Here is a 16,706-nt window from a genome sequence, read left to right as displayed (position 1 = left end):
ACGGTGTGTAATTATATACTTACTCAGATCAACTGTTGAACAGCATTGTTGAAAGGACAGAAATAAGAACAAAAGCCCAATATATTGTTTTGACGTGTGAATGTAAGTCATGCTCTCCTCTAAGCGTCCGAGTAACAAATGACTGAGGTCTAATACTACACAGGATGTTCACTGCGTGTTTCCTTCACAACTTCCGCTTCTTTAACAATAAATATCTTGATAAGCAACCTGACATTTTTCATTGTCACTTCATAGAACAAAGTCATAAAGAACAAAAATAGGTATAAAAAAACATTTTTATTAAATACTGTAATCTGAAATTATATAATAATAATAATAATAATGTTAACTAAAATGTATTACTATTGTTAAATAACAGCTATTTTCCTATTTACACACAAATAATGTGTCATAAAAGAGAGCACTGCATAATACAGCTGCACCACTTGTGTCTGCACCATTATTATACACTCCAGTGCGTTTATCATCAAAGGTCAATTATCAGTTCGGTAAGAACCAGTTCTTCTCATACAATCGACTCCTGAGGGTCCAGTGCAGGTTCTCTCATTAAAACAGCCTGCGCTCAATTTCTCACCAGTAACCGTCCCAGTTCAAGAGAGAGCTCTCAAACAAGTCCGACGGCCTTGTCTAAAAAGTTGGCGAAGTTCTGCGGTTGACCAGGCACGTAGGTTGTCAAAGCAGACAGATCCATATCCCTCAAAGTCTGAGGCAGAGTACTGTGATGAAGGGTTAAAAGCACATAAAGATGAACATTTACAGTCAGCACATCAATTTAACCATAACAATAAACTTGAGCACTAACACAGCTGAGGAAGTGCATGCCCATAGAACAAACCTGCAAGTGCAGTAGATAAGATGTGAATCTGCCTGCAGCTGCTTTGCAAGCTCCAGCTGGTGATTGTCCATTAATTTATCATTGACCACAACGAGGAGAGGTTTATTTGCTCCGAGTGCTTCCAAACAGCTTCCTGCTCCTGATTAGGATAGAGCTGATATTACGACATATTGGGCCGGTTGCATAAACTTCGATTTTAAAAATGAAGACTCCAATTTTTTCCCAAATTTTTTAAAGTCCATTGCATAAAAAGGTAGATTAGTCTACTTGGAATTCGAAAAATAACACACATTACCCCCTTGGGTAACTGCTGGATGGTCAAACACAGTCTTAACATAGTGGCTACGTTTATGCAACCGGCCTATGATCTAAAACTCATTTGTAGGTTATTATAAAGTCAACAACAACCAAAAATGTCAGGTCAATGTTTTTTAATTGTTTAGATACCATGGATCCCAAATATGATCATCCTCATGCAAGGGAACCTCCCATTCTAAAATTTAAAATGCATCTATATATTTTCAAGTATAACGACCCAATTTATACTGTGAAAAAATATTTTGTAATATTTAGGCCCCCCCATCTCACATTTTAAAGTGAAACCATGAATATTTGATTATCTTATATTTATATCCGTCAGTATATGAACTACTGATCTGTTATCTGATGATTATTGTAAAGAGTTTCCTTAATTTTCCTGCATCAAAAACAATAAAATGAATTTGTGTTTGAACTGTAGTGTTTGGGCCAAAGTTAGCTCTAACCCACCAGCATGACTGATGACCAGATCTGAGTGTGTCATGTGCTCGGCGACCGAGTCTTTGAACCGAAACACCTGCAGTGTCAGTCCTGGACAGCTGTCTGGTTCAGGCACAGCTGACCCTCTGCCAACCTGAAGCACCACGTCTGTGTAGCCACGGTCGAGTAATGCCTGCATTCACAAACAGTCATTAAAGTGAGCCAGGCAGGATGCATTTAAAACCTCACGGCTTATTGCTTATAAAACTAGCTCACAAATACCGACAAGTATACATTCCGCTTAAGTTTCCCTTGCCGTTCTCACGAGGTTATTTATAAATGACATTCTTACCTTCACGGATTCATCTGAAGTCACGGCGACGATCAGATCGTCAAAACTCGTCGTCCCGACAGTTACAAATACAGTTTTCATTATATCAGAGTAGCAGGCTTTGCTAAATGTAACAGAAAACAGATGTGAACAAAAATGAATAAGGAAACATTGAAGAAAATACAAACAAAAAGGGTCTCTTAACACGCCATACTTCAAAATAAAAGTCCTACTGGCTTAAAATGGACCAACTAGAGTCATGTGTATGATTTTAACAGAATATAGTGGTTTATCAAATTAATTACTATTAGCCTTGTCAAAGGTGCGATTTATCTCTAAAATGATCCCCCTTCTTACTTATTTTTTTTTTTTGAATAGGAAAGTGTTTATGCAGTTTGGCAAAAAATAAAAATAAATTACAATAATAAAAAAAAAATCTTTAAATCTTCATGACCCATTCCTTCACATATTATATATATATAAATCACAATTACTGTAGGAGAACATGGGGAGAATTGTAAGCATGGTTACTTTAAATTAAAATTTTCATAGAAATATGTCCTTAAACACAGGCATATAAAAGCTTCAATGACCCACTTAATTATTAGAACCTTCTATATTAAAAACCTGTTCAGCACCCTTTAGGCAATTAAGTGGTTCAGTCAGGTGCCCTCAGAAAACTCCCAAGCGGGTGGCAAGATGACTTCAAATTATTTTAATAAATAATACAATTCTTATTAAACTGTATAAATATGTTAAAATAACTAAAAACATAAGATGTACAGTAAATACATTTATTTTTTGTTTTGAATGTTCTTAACATTTCTGGAATCACAAAATAAATTGTGGTGTGGGAGTCTTTGGGTCAAAAACAGCTTTAAAACTTTTTTAGCAGTTAATTACATCTTCAAATGTTCATAAATCTCCATTGCACACCTGAATTTGGACACTTAAATGTCTTTTTTTCCCCTTTAAATAAATGTATTCTCTAAATCAGTGGCAGACTGGATAGTAAAATCTCATCAGCCACAGCTATGATCAAGTGCTGCAGATGCTCATCATTCCAGCAGGTTTTCCCATCTCCACACAGAATGTTGCAGCTGTTATACTAATCATTTTGTTCTTGCCCATCTCCAAGATCACAGGCGGTCAAAAGGATGAAGCTTGGTTGTTTAAAATTCTTGAAGGCCCTCTCTTTTTTTGTATTTAGTGCTGTCTTAAATACTTTTGGATCTTATTTCTTTGTCTCTCAATTTCGAAAAAAAAAATGTCCTGAACTTCAGTCCTGAACTTCAGTCAGATGTGCACGACAAAATGTATTTATGGCATTAGCCCTATCCATGTCAAAATGTAACCATTTTAAAAGCAAATGAAATGTTTTAGTCGGAAAACACCCTCATCATCTACTTAACTCTGCAAGCAAACAACCTCTTTCTTCAAGCTCATCACGAGATCCTCACATTTCAGACATTGTGTTTCTCCCACAATAAGACAGATTGTTGGAACTGATAATGGCAGTTTAAAGGTCATTATCAAAAGCCTATTGTGAGGTATTGCATGCATTGATTTCAAGTTCTTTATTTAGTTGTTTTGGTTTAAACGTCTCAAAAATGTCAATGATAACCAACTTTGGCATGTGTACATTTTATGTGCTTACAGTGTTAAAAGCCAAAAGTAACATCCGTGATACTGTGCTGAATGGACTGCTGACAATTTAAGTTCATATTGAAGCAGTTGGAAACGTGTACAAAACATTGTAACTTGGGCACAAATGATATGCAAGAAACATCCTAGCAATGAAATTAAAATACAAGAAAAGAAAAGAAGAACCGACTCAACAGGGGTTTCAGACTGTAATCATTTAAGGCATCATCAATACTGTACTTCAGAAACAATGCATACTGTAGTCACAAAAAGCCAAAACAGCCAACAGAATATAAAAATGCAATATTTATCTATCTCGGAAATTAAAGACTTTAATAAATAGAGTATTAGGAGAGAAAGCAAACATACCAGTAGTTTAAAAAAATCAAAATGGGGAAAAAAGAAACGTTAGATATTGAGGTCTCAAACCTGCATAATGGCTGTTACAGCTTAATAATCAGATATCAAACTTTGTTAAAAGAAAAAACAGGGAACATTTACAACGGAGCATCTCCAGGGGTATTATAGCCCTGAGCTGACCTGCTCGTCATAACCCTTTTCCCTATATAAGAAAAATAGCTATTAATAGCCCTGTCACAGATATCCCCATTCCCAAAAGTTTTCTGTGCTCCAATTCGCAGACTTGATTTGTTTCCAGGTAACCAAAACATAACTTGAAGATATTGTATATGTGCTCTACAATCCAGACCCGGTGGATTTGAGTTTTGAAGACCCTGCGATGGTTTATTTCCGGACAGCAAAGCCTCAGGCAGATGTCTTAAGTGTCAGAGTTCAAAGGGCTCAGTGGCACAGGTGTGGCTCAGAGGGTCATACGATCAGAGACTGGTTCAAGAGAGCGTCCATCTGGATCATGTGTCTAAGAAACACAGAAATGAAAAATGTGCTGAAGTCACAAGAAAAAAATAAAAAAACATATCCAAGAGTGGGCGTGGCCATATGTAACTGTGATGTGCTTGGGCTTCATTCATTTCCTGTTGCGTTAGCTGTACAAACACTTTGTTATTCTGCTTGATATTGCAAATTGGTATTTCTTATTATTTTAAATTCTTGTCATGGGATAGTTCACCAAAAAAAAAGAAAAAAATACAATGGAAGTCAATGGCTACCAGCAACTGTTTGGTTATCAACATCCTTCAAAATATTATCTTCCAACATATCCCTTTAACACACTGGTTTGTAGCACAAAATATGTTTACCATTTACTGCATAATTCAATATTTATTTATCCATAGTGGCTAATGAATAGGAAGGTAAGCACATTCACAAAAAATAGCTTACTTTCTGATTGAAAACGAAGGTGGAGAAAATTATATCTATAGCATTATATGATACTATGCATTGCCTTTGGAATTTAACTTCCAAATAAATGAACCTGTATGATGTAAGATGATTTGTTTGACTTAGATCATCTTACATCAGCAAAACATTTGTATATAAGACTATAAAAAAATTGTTTACATAAACACCACTAAAATGGCACATCTGGGTCATCCTAAAATTCTCCAGAAGACCATTTCCTGTTTTGCGACATCACTTTCCATTCAGGATGTTCGGTTTTCCTCTTTATTCATAAGGATTGTCCCTGTTCTCATGCGCCTGACTGCTAGTCCAGACAGCGCAGTCTTTTCATGCTTCATCTCATCGGTATTGGGATTAAGCATTTTATTCTTCACGCCACATTCTTGGTGCGATCCAATGATAACAGAGCTGAGTCAGCCTAGATAGCTGCTTTCCTCAATTTTATTTTATATATTATATATATGTATACACACATATGAGATCAGACATCACAATATTATGTGAACATATTTCAATGTTTGTGTCAATCATCATGTACTCAATGAGATGTGAATGCACTAGAAAGCCTGAATGTTGGTTTGTTTTTTTTCCCTCATGGTTTTGCTCTCTCATACCTGGACTGAAAGTAAGGCCAGGACGCTCATTGCACAACACAGGCGGTGCAGCACTGCTCTTGCTTCTCGGGCAAAGTGGTGTAGTTCATCTGCCTCACAATCTCAGCGAACAGCTCATCAACCATGCTCTTGCTCTTGGCCGAGGTCTCTATGAAGGGGCAGCCCCACTCTTGTGCGAGGGCACGTCCGTCAGAACCTGCCACCTCCCGCTCGGACTCCAGGTCCACCTTATTCCCCACCAAGATCAGAGGCACCTTCTCAAAGCGCTTCACACGAACGATCTGGTCCCGCATGGGTCTGATGTCCTGCGGAGCAGAGAGAGAAGGTAATGTATAATGTATAAGAAAGTTAAAACTCAGGACTCCAAATAAGCCAGTGTATGGAAAAATTAATGCTCTTAAAGTTGCAATGAAATGGAAGTGGTGACAGATCTTTTCTTCCATACTGTGACGTACATCCAAGTGAAACGGATTAACGAAAAAGACAAAAGGGCAGGGCCTTGGTTCTGTGCTTTGATTTTGAAAAGCACAAGTGATGGCAAATAAGCTTGTAGGGGCGGGGTTTAAGCAAACTAAATGATGGGATTGATTAAACTGTTTTTAGAATATATATATATTTTCTGTACTTCATCTGGCTTCAAACAGAAGGCTTGTTAATAATAATAATCTTATTTTTGTTCTACTTCGTGTTTTAGGATCCCTTCCAGTGCTGTTGTTCTTTTCATCATGCTTTTCTTTTTCTGATTTTTGTTATTTTTTGAATAAAATGCTTTTCTTGTACAAGTATTACAAAATGTTATGTACCTCATGTGAACAATGTGTTGTGAGAAAGAGTTGGATAATAAAGATAAGTAAACAAACAAACAAATCCAGAATGATAAAAAGTGGGTGTGACCAGGATTGGCAATAGTGTATTTGAATATAAGAAGTTTCAACCTGTTGCATGTATGCCATAAACTACTTTTTAAAAGAGACATATGTTTGATTTCCTGTCATTTACAGTTTGCCTAAGAGGGCTAAGGTTTGGTGCTCTCCTAAATCACAGGAGTTTCCTTGCTAGAGTGATTTTCTGACCTCAACTGTGGTAATAGTGGGAAGGATGTCCTAATCTAAACCTCAAGTCTATATTGTACTAGCTGAGCCCAGACATGAGATGTAATACTCACCTGAAATGACTGCTGATTGACAAGGCTGTAGACTAGAATGAAGCCTTGCCCATTTTTGATGTACAGATCTCGCATGGACGCAAACTGCTCGGTCCCAGCGGTGTCCAGGATCTCCAGCACCGAGGGGGACGAGTCCACCTCGATCTCCTTCCTGTAGAAGTCCTCGATGGTCGGGTCATATTTCTCTATGAATGTCCCGGTCACAAACTGGACCGTGAGTGCGGACTTGCCCACGCCGCCGCTGCCCAGCACAACCACCTTATACTCCTTCATTTGGTCTGATCCAGGCTTAAGCTACAGCTAACTTTATCTGCTCAGCAACGGCCATAAAAACATAAAAATACCACAGCACTTCTTATCGAGGCGTTTTATAACCAAAACAACAACGGGGGAGGCGTTTAATGACCAAAACAACAACGGGGGAGCACTTTTATCAGGTTCGAGGAAATCAAAGCCACAGATTCAACAGCGGACGAGAGTGTTTTCTCTGAGTGAATGTCTAGCTAAATCCACAACACCCCTCCATCTGCGCTCTATCGCCATTGGGATCCGTTCATCCGAGAGTTTGTTAGCCACAGAGGCGATGTAAAACAAGTATTGTGTGCAGTCGTGTCCATGTTTGGCGTTCGTGTGAACGGAGCGCTACATGACTAGCGTTAGCTGGCTAGTGGTTTTCAAAGAGAGCGAGGCTGCACTCGCATAAAAACGGCCCTTTTCTGCTTTAATATCGCTTCTGGGCGACGAATATTATCACCGGGTTCAGGTTTCTTGCTCTGAGATCCTTAGCTCATACACGCCGCTTCGGAATCCTGCATTTCTTTCCCTTCTTGTGCCTCTTTTCCCCTGCCCGCCTCTGCATATCGGCCCCAGACAGCAGCAGCAGCGGCGGAGCTCCTCTCTCACTCTAGCGTGAACGAACTGTTCGGCAGAGTCGAATCTTTTCAGTGAATCGGTTGAATTGATTCACGGATTACGCGAATCGAACTGAATTGGGCCAAAGTGGTTCTCGGGTAAATTTAGCCGGGATCCGTATATTTCAAACATGTTCAATTTGTAAGACCATTTTGAGTTAATAGCCAATTAGCAGAAATGTTACAAAAGAAAATATGTTTACGACTCTTGTATGGCGGTTTTATCAGCACATAATTGGTTATGATAAATAACTAATTTAAAACGTTTTCCAACAGATCATTTTAGTACTGATTAATGTAAACTATAATGTACATTTACCTTTTACATGACTTTGTTTCATTCACTGAATGATGAACGCAACAAACGGCAATGGCACACTTTTGGGGACGTTATGACGCAATTACGCTGACACCAATGCATAGGTTTTTGAATCGGTTCTTTGAAATGAACTGTTCGAAGGAACCGATTCGCGGAAATGAGGCGGCCCCGCCGAGGAACTCCTCTTTCTCACACGCCTCAAACTGACCAATAAACATCCGCCGGAAATCACATCACTCTAACAAAAATGTGAGTTAGAGGATAGCAATTTTAAAATAATTTAAATGTCACTTTTTCTATCATCTGAAAGGAAATTAGTGGCAAAAACTTGAAATTAGTAGGCTTATATCAGTATCTTTGCTAACTACCGAAATCTAATTACTGCATGACATATTAAATAATTCATAATAATATTATTTTTAGTGCTATTTTTTATTTTAATGACTTTTTAAAAATATAAAACCCTCCGATATATTCTACACTGAGACTATATTTACAGATAGATAAAGTCTAATATTGTAAAATGAGATCAAAATGAGCAATCAATGCACAGACTATTTATTAATATCACTGGCAATTTAAAGCTTGTGTAATCATGAAGTGGTCAAAGAGCGGACTCACCTTGGGCATCAGGAAAATGTTAAAACTAATGACATTATCTTGGCATGTCCAGTGATTTGAGTAGTTTTGTATTGGTACAGTTAATAAAATTAACTTAAGACACTGTAATTCTTAAATCCAATTCGTTTTGTTGACGTCTCTGTAGGGCAGTCTGTGAATACAACCAGGAAAAACACACCAAACACGGTCCAAAACTGCCTTTAAGTGCTTTATTAAAATGTCAAACAAAAAGAACAGAAGTCTTATGTATATATTCCATACATTTATATATCGCAAAGGGATTGACAAGAAGCACAATTCTTGAAGCACATACAAGCACAATAAGCTAAATAGAAAGAGAAGCATTTCATATAAAGAGTCAAAGCATTCAGTTTTATCTTGTCCTACAGTGGGAGAGAGAGGAATCTATTACATATGGCTTTGAAACAATGTAGACATTCTTTGAACGGTTCCACACACACAATAGCATTTACACAGGCATCGGCGTCGGTCACCAAACGTCCGCCGATGCCTTTAAAGGGACATAACCTCTGCATCGATGAGCGATTTCATTCGAAACTATACAGCTTTGTACAACATTAATGTGATGCTCCGGTCTCAGGGACTTCTACAGGTTAAAACACGAACCATTGACGTTAGGGTTCCAGTCACAGAAATGACAATGACGTGACTGAATGCAGGGCACAGTTAGGTGGAAGTCTAACCTCAATGGCTTTCTTGACAGACCAGTCCTTTCACATCACACAAAATGTTTAGGCACAGGATAATGGACAGCAGAAGAGTGTTTGTCGATTTTCTCTGTCAAGCACAGTGGTAAAAGGAGCACCCCTATGTTCGCATTCAGCTTCTGGATGCAAGTCGGGACCCCTTAGTCTATGCTAAGTCCTAAGTGCTACCTCAGCTTTACAATCAAAAGGCTGAGGACCATAATCGATTGGTCCAAAGGTGCGTCTATATGCAAGAACCTACAAAAGACTCAGTCTCTCCCTCACTAATAGGGCAAGTGCCATGGCAACAAAATTATTGGCTTCCAAAGCAACTGTAGAGCACAGAATGTACAAGTTTTCTTCAACAGAGGGTTCTGTCTGGCGATTTCACGTCGGATTTTGGAGCAATTTTGATTGAGGTTATCCTGTGAGATTTTCAGGTTATTTGTTGGTCTTGGTGAGTGCACAAGAATGGAAAACTGAAATATGTTATTTTGTGTAACCTGCAGCAATGCTTTCCAGCTGCGGTCTGATCCTAAGGTGTTCTTTACGCTGCCCTCCTGGTCTTCCTGTAGGGGGCAAAGCGGTATTACACCCCCCCTTTTCATCGCGTCCCACGGGACTACACAGAAAGCAAAACTGCACGACGTAGAGGTAACAAGAGAAACAAGTTGGCCGTTCTTTGGTTTCTGGACCTCAGGATCAGACGCGAGCGGGCACAGTGCTCAGGTCGCTGCGCTTTTGTAAGCTACGCAAAACTACAAAGCCTTTTTTGACATCATTTTCTCCGCAAAATGAGAACGAGGGCATTAGCAAACAGAACAAACAACAAATTCCTCAACACCCCAGCGAAACAGCATCTATCTCTTTGACAACCCTTTAAAAGGATAACTGTTTACCTGTATTCCGAACGATACAGACATTTAATTTGAATCTGCTCTTCTACATATATATATATTTATTCATCTATGTATATTCAAAATAAATTCTGAATATTTTGAATCAGTTATGTACATAAGTGCAAACAAGGTGAATAACACACATTCGTACACCGATGGGGTGACGTGAGTCACCAGGTCCCAGCACAGCTGGGGTGCAGTCTGGGTGGGCCAAAGGGGGGACAGAGACTTAAATCAGGGGGCTCACGTATGGCTGATACCGTCCCGTTACTGACATCACAGGGCTGCATTGCTTATAAAAACCGCCAAACCTTTTCGGACCAAATATGAGACTAGAAAGTCTCTTTCCCCCAAACTGATCCATCAGATTAGTTCAAAAGCTCAGATGCTGTTTACGTAAAGATCTGGTTCTTATCTAAAAGTGATCAGCAACCCCAATAGAAAAATAATAATCATTAAAACAGAAATAACATATGATGTCTCCAAAGGGCCTTTGGACATAAAGTATCTCACAAGTCTGTATATATATATACGTTTATATATACTGTATATATAATTTTACAAAATAGTCAATCATCTCTTTTTCCAAGAAAACTTAAGAACACATTCCCTTTCTGAATAAGTTAACGTTGTACATTATTTCACTTGAAGTGTGAAAAAATTCACAATTAAGATATACAAAGGTAGCCATGTTGTAGTTTTGTTGCCATAGCAACAAGAACTTACTATCATAGGTAACAATGAATCTATCATTGTAATACATACAAATGTGAATATTGATATATAGATATATAGATTAAGTAATTTTTTAAATCTTAAACCACTAACTGCACAAACTATGATGTAGATTATTCAGATTATTTTAATTTCATGCGATGACAGACTTTACGATGTAAGGAAAGGTAAACCAAGTAACGCTAATGATCAAACTCAAACTACCATTGACAGCTGTGTCAAAACAACACACCGTAACATGACTGAAGTCGTGAGGGTATAGCTAAAACAGGTACCGTTACGAAGGTCAATAATGTGAAAAACTAGAATGACGATGACAATGCGTTTGTAATACGTACACATAGATTATTCTAGCTAACTACTTTATGCAGGTATGCACACTTCTTAAAAAGTGAGTTCTTAAAATGCTAAAGCCCCCGATGAGGCACATTGTTTTTTCTTTATCAAGTATTTCGTTGATTCCAGCTGGATTGCAGTTGGAGAAGGCATAATTCTTTATATGAGAGAGAGAGAAAGGAGCTTCTACACCTTGGCTGGGCAATGGAACTGAATTATAAAACACAATCCAACACATCAATAAACAGTAGAGATCCTTCCTAAAGGAATCCACACGCACTTGCCCCAGTATTTCTTAAAACAACCTTAAAACACATGAACATTATACAGAGATGTTTACAATACAGATACTATTTCAGTTATAACACAGTATAGTATCATCTCGCTCTGATTTTGTCTTGGTTTAGACCACCGCTGTATGATATCGTTTCACTTGTGTTTGGCCTAGATAGTGTGTTTGTGCTGATCAGCAAAAAAGTTGCAATGATGTTTTTAGGTCATAAAATCAGCTTTATGGCTCTCTCTTGGGGTTACGCCGCTGAAAAACAACATGGCTAGAGAAGGGTCTTTGAGATAAGTGACGAAAAACGCTTTTTGTACATCAACAGTGGATGGCATTGGGAGGCTTTCACTTCCTTGATATGTCGAGAAAGGTTGTAGTTTCGTTCGAGAGAAATGGTGAGACAGGCATCCAAAACCTCTCGTGACATTCTCTCTGTCTTAAATGTCACATTCATATATGCATGTAAAGGCCCGCGGAGGGGCTCGTAAATGAAGCTTTGGCTGATGAGGGCCTTTTCTAAGTGCCCAGTCTGAAAAGAATCAAAATTTCTTTTAATTGTAACATGTCTACACGAGAGCCGCAGCTTTCAGCTCACAGTCCAAATATTCAGATATCACGCAGTCATCTACACCCTTGCATTTTAGAGTCTGCCGACTTTTGAAAGTAAGGACACAGTCAGTGATTTAAACCACATGAACACAACAAACACAAGAACAACTTAAAGAGTTCAATCGGCTGTCTATCTCAAAGTCAAAATGGGCAAAGAAACTCCCCTAATGGATTGCAGGCCTCTGTGTATTGTCCGTCTGACACAGTTTTCATGTTTCCTCCATGGATAAACTATCAATAATGTATTACGGCAATAATCTAATAGAGCTCTTGGTTGGCAGAGGCCGGAACTCTATTAGCGGGTGTACACTGATGCAGTAATAAAAACAGCTGTTGAAAACCGCCTTACTGTCAGTTTCCCAACTGTAGGACTCGCCATAATGAACGGTAGCCATAACTGAGATGTTTCAAAACAAAGCACAAGATGATAGCTTGCTCCAATAGGTTTAGATTTGTCGCTTGGGTGGGCACATTTGCAATATTGCAATTTAAATCCATCTGGCTCATGACCTTGGCATGTCAAGACTTGATTGTGCAGTCTGAGTTCTCTAGTGATTGGCACAGGGTGACCTGTCTGAGAGTCATTGGCACAAAAGCAGTGCACTTGACATGTCTGTGCAGGGGGCGTGCGCATATGCTGCTGAATACAGCAAAGTAATGGGAGAGACGCTGGATATTCAAATCAGGTTCCAGTCTGTGACTTCTAGAAAGGATTTTGCATATCTCCTTGTGATTTTAATGATTGGGATTCAACATATGTGTGCCAATCTGAGTGTGTAAACCACTAAACATGCAGTTTAAAGAATAATTTTGGCAACTAATGGACACTGAAAACTGATCTCATAGTACTCAGGGTACCAAACATGGCTGAACAAAAAGTGGAGACGAACAGACTGACACACAGCAGGTGGGGCAGAGCAGGGATTTTGGCAGAAACAGTCCAGCCATCAGAAGGGGTTTGTCTACAAGAGATAGACATGGTAAAAGGGTGAATCTTATGAAAACGTCACATTTCACACCAAAATCAAAACAAAGAAAATTTGATTTTGCATATGCCTCTTTTTTCATTTTCATGACAATTAAACTACATTTCCGTAATGCATGGTATGTTTTTGCCCCGGAGCAATTGCATTTTTTCAAAATCCTCTATGATTTTCACTAGTACAACATAGCGATTATAATATAATTGTTTTTAGTATTGTATTTTGTTAACAACAGAATTAGAACAAATATAACCAGAATACTTAAAAAAAAAAGATTTTTGTGTAATTATGTAGTTATTTATTGCACATTATAGTGATAAAAGTGAGATTTGTTGCATTATGGTAATAACAATAGAAGTGCAAAAAATTGTCATAAAAATTTGTTTCAGCAAAAAAAAACATTTCTTCTGCTTTTGGGATGAAGTATGACTTGCAATATGACTTTTTGACGGTTTTCATGAAATTCACCCAATAATTGAAGAAATGCAATATATATAATCTAAAAAGGAAATAAACATGACAATTTGTTTAGAGCATTTGAATATCCAGGACATCAGACAATAAAAAATAAGAACAAAGACCAGCTAGAATAAAAATAAAGTCCAGTTAAAATTTTCTCAATGAGACATCTTTTACATCCAGAAGGCCTGCAATCAGACCTTATATTTCAGTGTGCATCACACTGCGAAACAAGAAGTGCTCATATTTAGTCTGCTTACGGCAGTTCTATTTTTAAAATGGAGGTATGAGTATGTGAACCAATCTTCAGTTTGACCGTCTCGATGTGGAGCTTGAAATGCGAGGTGAGATACTTCAGGCATGAATAACAACACTTATCTCAGTAGACCAGTTTTAGCCTGTTGGAAAGTCATTAAATAAATAATACTCTTAAGAAAAACTCACAACAACACACATCCCTAAGTAGACGGAGGAACGACACATTCTGATTCTGAAAGGCTACACAGGTATACTTTCTTAGTCTATGATAAAATGTAAATCAGTCGAGTACAGAAGAACTGGGGGGGGCAAAAGACATCCACAAACTTGTAACTCAAAGGCACGAACAACGTCATTTTGAAAACCTAAATTAACGAAAAATCAGTATCATGATAATCAGTATCAGATTATCTTACAAAAGCATCAATCATTTTCAAATAACCTTTTTTTTTAAATGTAAACATGAAATAAAACGTGCCACGTTCATTAACCATAATTAAATGTGAAAGAAATTACCACCACCACCACAACTATGTAAAATTTCATTAGGTGTCGCTCTCACACACTCTGGGTTTTCTCATTCTACGACGGAGAAACATTCTGTCTCTGCTGATGATCTGCATCGACTCTACCTCTTACCGTACATCAAACGAGTCGGCCCTGAAATCTAATGTTCACCTCCAGAGAATTGACTCTTCTCAGCTAATTGGTTTGCATGTATTCGTATGGCTGTGAGTTACGAGAGCGCTCCATCTCCTGATTCAGCATCTGCGCGCTCCTTGCGTCTCCTTGCATCGAGATGGCATGCTTCCTTAAACAGTTGTAGGTCCAAGCTTAAGTATTGCCTGTTTCAATATCAACAAACCACTGTTGACGTCAAATGAAGTGGGAATCTCTGATATGAGGATGAATGTATTGCCCGTTAAGGACGTACTGATTAGGCACACGTTTTGTTGCATTCATTTTTCTGTTGTTTGGGCACATGTTGCATGATGGGCCTGATTAGGTTGTGGGATTGCGGGAGAGGCTTACTGGATTCAGCGTCATTGGTGCAGCCACCAGGAGTTTAGGAACGGGACAGAAATGGGCCTCCATGGGAACGCACTGGAGGTCGATGGGGTCAGCGCTCAGTACCTCGGTGGCGTCTACTGGAAGACAGGTACAAACAGCCCAGAGATAAGGAGGTGAACCTCTCACAGTCAAACAAACAATATGCAAAGAGAATTTAGTCAATTCTTATCTTATCTACTCCAACATCAAACCTGTAGTTCATTTTGAAAATGAGAAAAAGAATTACAAGAGTATGAATAAATATTGTGCCATATGATCATATAATGCATCAGTTATCTTGAGACAGCGGGTGCAGACCTGCAATTCCACAATCGTAATTTTGCAAGACGTATTTCGGCAAAAAAGCAAACGAAGCAGGAAATGAGTGCTGACATCTCAGGTCTGTGCAGCGTTATTGGTCTATACCTGAACTCCAGAATTACCATTACATGCTAAACTAGAGCTGAAAACCACACCGAACATTTCGGCAGCGTACATAATGCTAAACACAGGGTTCCTACGCATTTTCCATTTCAAAATTACACACAGACTTCTCTATGGATTGTTCAGACCATACTTCATAGTAAAAAATAAACGATTAAGGGTGTAACGATTAAGTTAAGTAAGTTCAATTCCCAATATTGAATTCATAATCTGATGCTCTCACAAAAACTAGTGCTACCAAAATGTCTCTAGTCAGTACCAATACCAAGAATTGGTTCTTGGTAACATAGCAAAAACTATTGGAACTACTTTACTAATTTTATTTAGCTATTCAATAATAATAAATATTAAATAAATTAAATGAGTTAATTATTAATGCTAACCATAAGTAAATACATTAAAAGAGCATGTCACCTTCAAATATTTTTCAATTAAGAAAACATAAAAATGTCAAGTAAAAAGCTACTAATAAAATGAAGAACAAAGAAACTCATTATACATAAGTGGCAAGTCTATTAGTTTTCTTTACACTTCAAGATTTTTTTTTGTCCCATCCGCTGCTATGGTTATCATTGTGACAATCATCACAATTTCAAATTCAATCCCACATTTAAATGTGTTTGTCACTCCCCAAAAAATAGCAGTGCGTAAAAAAATTAAAACTTTTTCCAAATCAGCATGAAAAATAATACTTTTACAAGGAGTTCTGCACTCTTGTGAAAACTCCCATTATAATCATTGAAAATGTCTACACTGCACAATGAATCTCTTATTTACATTGTGTTGTTGGTTACAACAAAAGGATTTGTGAGCGTGCATAATTTTAAAGTGGACCTATTATGCAAAAATCACTTTTATAAGCTGTTTGAACAGTTGTGTGGCCGCAGTGTGTGAAAACAACCAGCCTATAATGTTAAAAATCCACCAACTAATTTTTTTATAAAACCAATAAATCATGAACAGTCTCTCCAAACGAGCTGTTTCAGATTCTCCCTCTGTTCACGTCACCGAGGGGAAAAAGTCCCACCCATTTGTGACGCTCTCTGTCCTATTAGCATAAACACAGCTCTGAGTGAGAAGCTGCAGTCCACCATTACTGGAGTTATATACAATGTTAGCACCAAAGAGGCTTTGTGTTGTGTTTTGGGATGCCCTAATGAACATACTACGCCATAATCTCCCCCCATCTGAGCCGAGGACACGGTGGTTAAATTTCATTTTCGAAGGAAATATCAAGTGTTATCAGAATGATCGTGAATAGGAATGTGGTAATTAAAAATTGCATATGAAAGCAATGTGAGTCGATCGCTTGAAGTTGTCGAGCTCATAATCAGAAGTGGGACTTATAAAGTCTGTGATAGCATGAGACCAGCTATGTTGTTATTTTTATCCCGCAGTGCTCCCCGTCTGTGTAATTCATAAAC

General features: G+C 38.1%; 3 protein-coding genes across 8 annotated transcripts in view; all 3 read right to left on the bottom strand.

The window, feature by feature from the left end:
- Window positions 1–504: 504 nt before the first annotated feature.
- Window positions 505–2,081, bottom strand: LOC306883358 (UDP-N-acetylglucosamine transferase subunit ALG13-like). The gene is made up of 4 exons (XM_079438548.1): window positions 1,947–2,081; window positions 1,625–1,787; window positions 857–995; window positions 505–737 (listed from the first exon to the last, which is right to left on the bottom strand). The coding sequence occupies exons 1-4, from the start codon at window positions 2,025–2,027 to the stop codon at window positions 626–628; spliced, it is 495 nt and encodes a 164-aa protein (XP_079294674.1). The 5' UTR covers window positions 2,028–2,081; the 3' UTR covers window positions 505–625.
- A 623-nt stretch (window positions 2,082–2,704) lies between these two features.
- LOC306883470 (ras-related protein Rap-2c) lies at window positions 2,705–7,998 on the bottom strand. Its single transcript, XM_079438754.1, has 3 exons — window positions 6,669–7,998; window positions 5,504–5,808; window positions 2,705–4,446 (listed from the first exon to the last, which is right to left on the bottom strand). The coding sequence occupies exons 1-2, from the start codon at window positions 6,939–6,941 to the stop codon at window positions 5,530–5,532; spliced, it is 552 nt and encodes a 183-aa protein (XP_079294880.1). The 5' UTR covers window positions 6,942–7,998; the 3' UTR covers window positions 2,705–4,446; window positions 5,504–5,529.
- A 5,353-nt stretch (window positions 7,999–13,351) lies between these two features.
- The window catches only part of LOC306883653 (muscleblind-like protein 3), a 49,640-nt gene continuing 46,285 nt past the window's right edge, over window positions 13,352–16,706 (bottom strand). For 2 of the 6 annotated variants that reach the window (XM_079439021.1, XM_079439023.1), the window contains one exon: window positions 13,354–14,936. In XM_079439021.1, the coding sequence (XP_079295147.1) occupies window positions 14,934–14,936 (3 nt within the window). In that variant the 3' untranslated portion in view covers window positions 13,354–14,933. Of the gene's footprint in view, window positions 14,937–16,706 lie in introns of all 6 variants that reach the window. The other 4 variants (XM_079439022.1, XM_079439020.1, XM_079439018.1 and 1 more) reach the window with 4 other exon arrangements.

This window comes from Barbus barbus (genome assembly GCF_936440315.1).
Source record: "Barbus barbus genome assembly, chromosome: 17".
NCBI lineage: Eukaryota > Metazoa > Chordata > Actinopteri > Cypriniformes > Cyprinidae > Barbus > Barbus barbus.
This window is presented reverse-complemented; position numbering and strand designations above follow the sequence as displayed.

Excerpts from the sequence above, each read along its gene's own strand:
- LOC306883358 (XM_079438548.1), bottom strand. The coding sequence starts at position 2,027 with ATGAAAACTGTATTTGTAACTGTCGGGACGACGAGTTTTGACGATCTG. Across the intron at positions 1,788-1,946 it reads CTTCAGATGAATCCGTGAAG|GCATTACTCGACCGTGGCTA; the intron begins GTAAGAATGTCA and ends TTGTGAATGCAG. Across the intron at positions 996-1,624 it reads TCTGGTCATCAGTCATGCTG|GAGCAGGAAGCTGTTTGGAA; the intron begins GTGGGTTAGAGC and ends TATCCTAATCAG.
- LOC306883470 (XM_079438754.1), bottom strand. The coding sequence starts at position 6,941 with ATGAAGGAGTATAAGGTGGTTGTGCTGGGCAGCGGCGGCGTGGGCAAG. Across the intron at positions 5,809-6,668 it reads TCAATCAGCAGTCATTTCAG|GACATCAGACCCATGCGGGA; the intron begins GTGAGTATTACA and ends TCTGCTCCGCAG.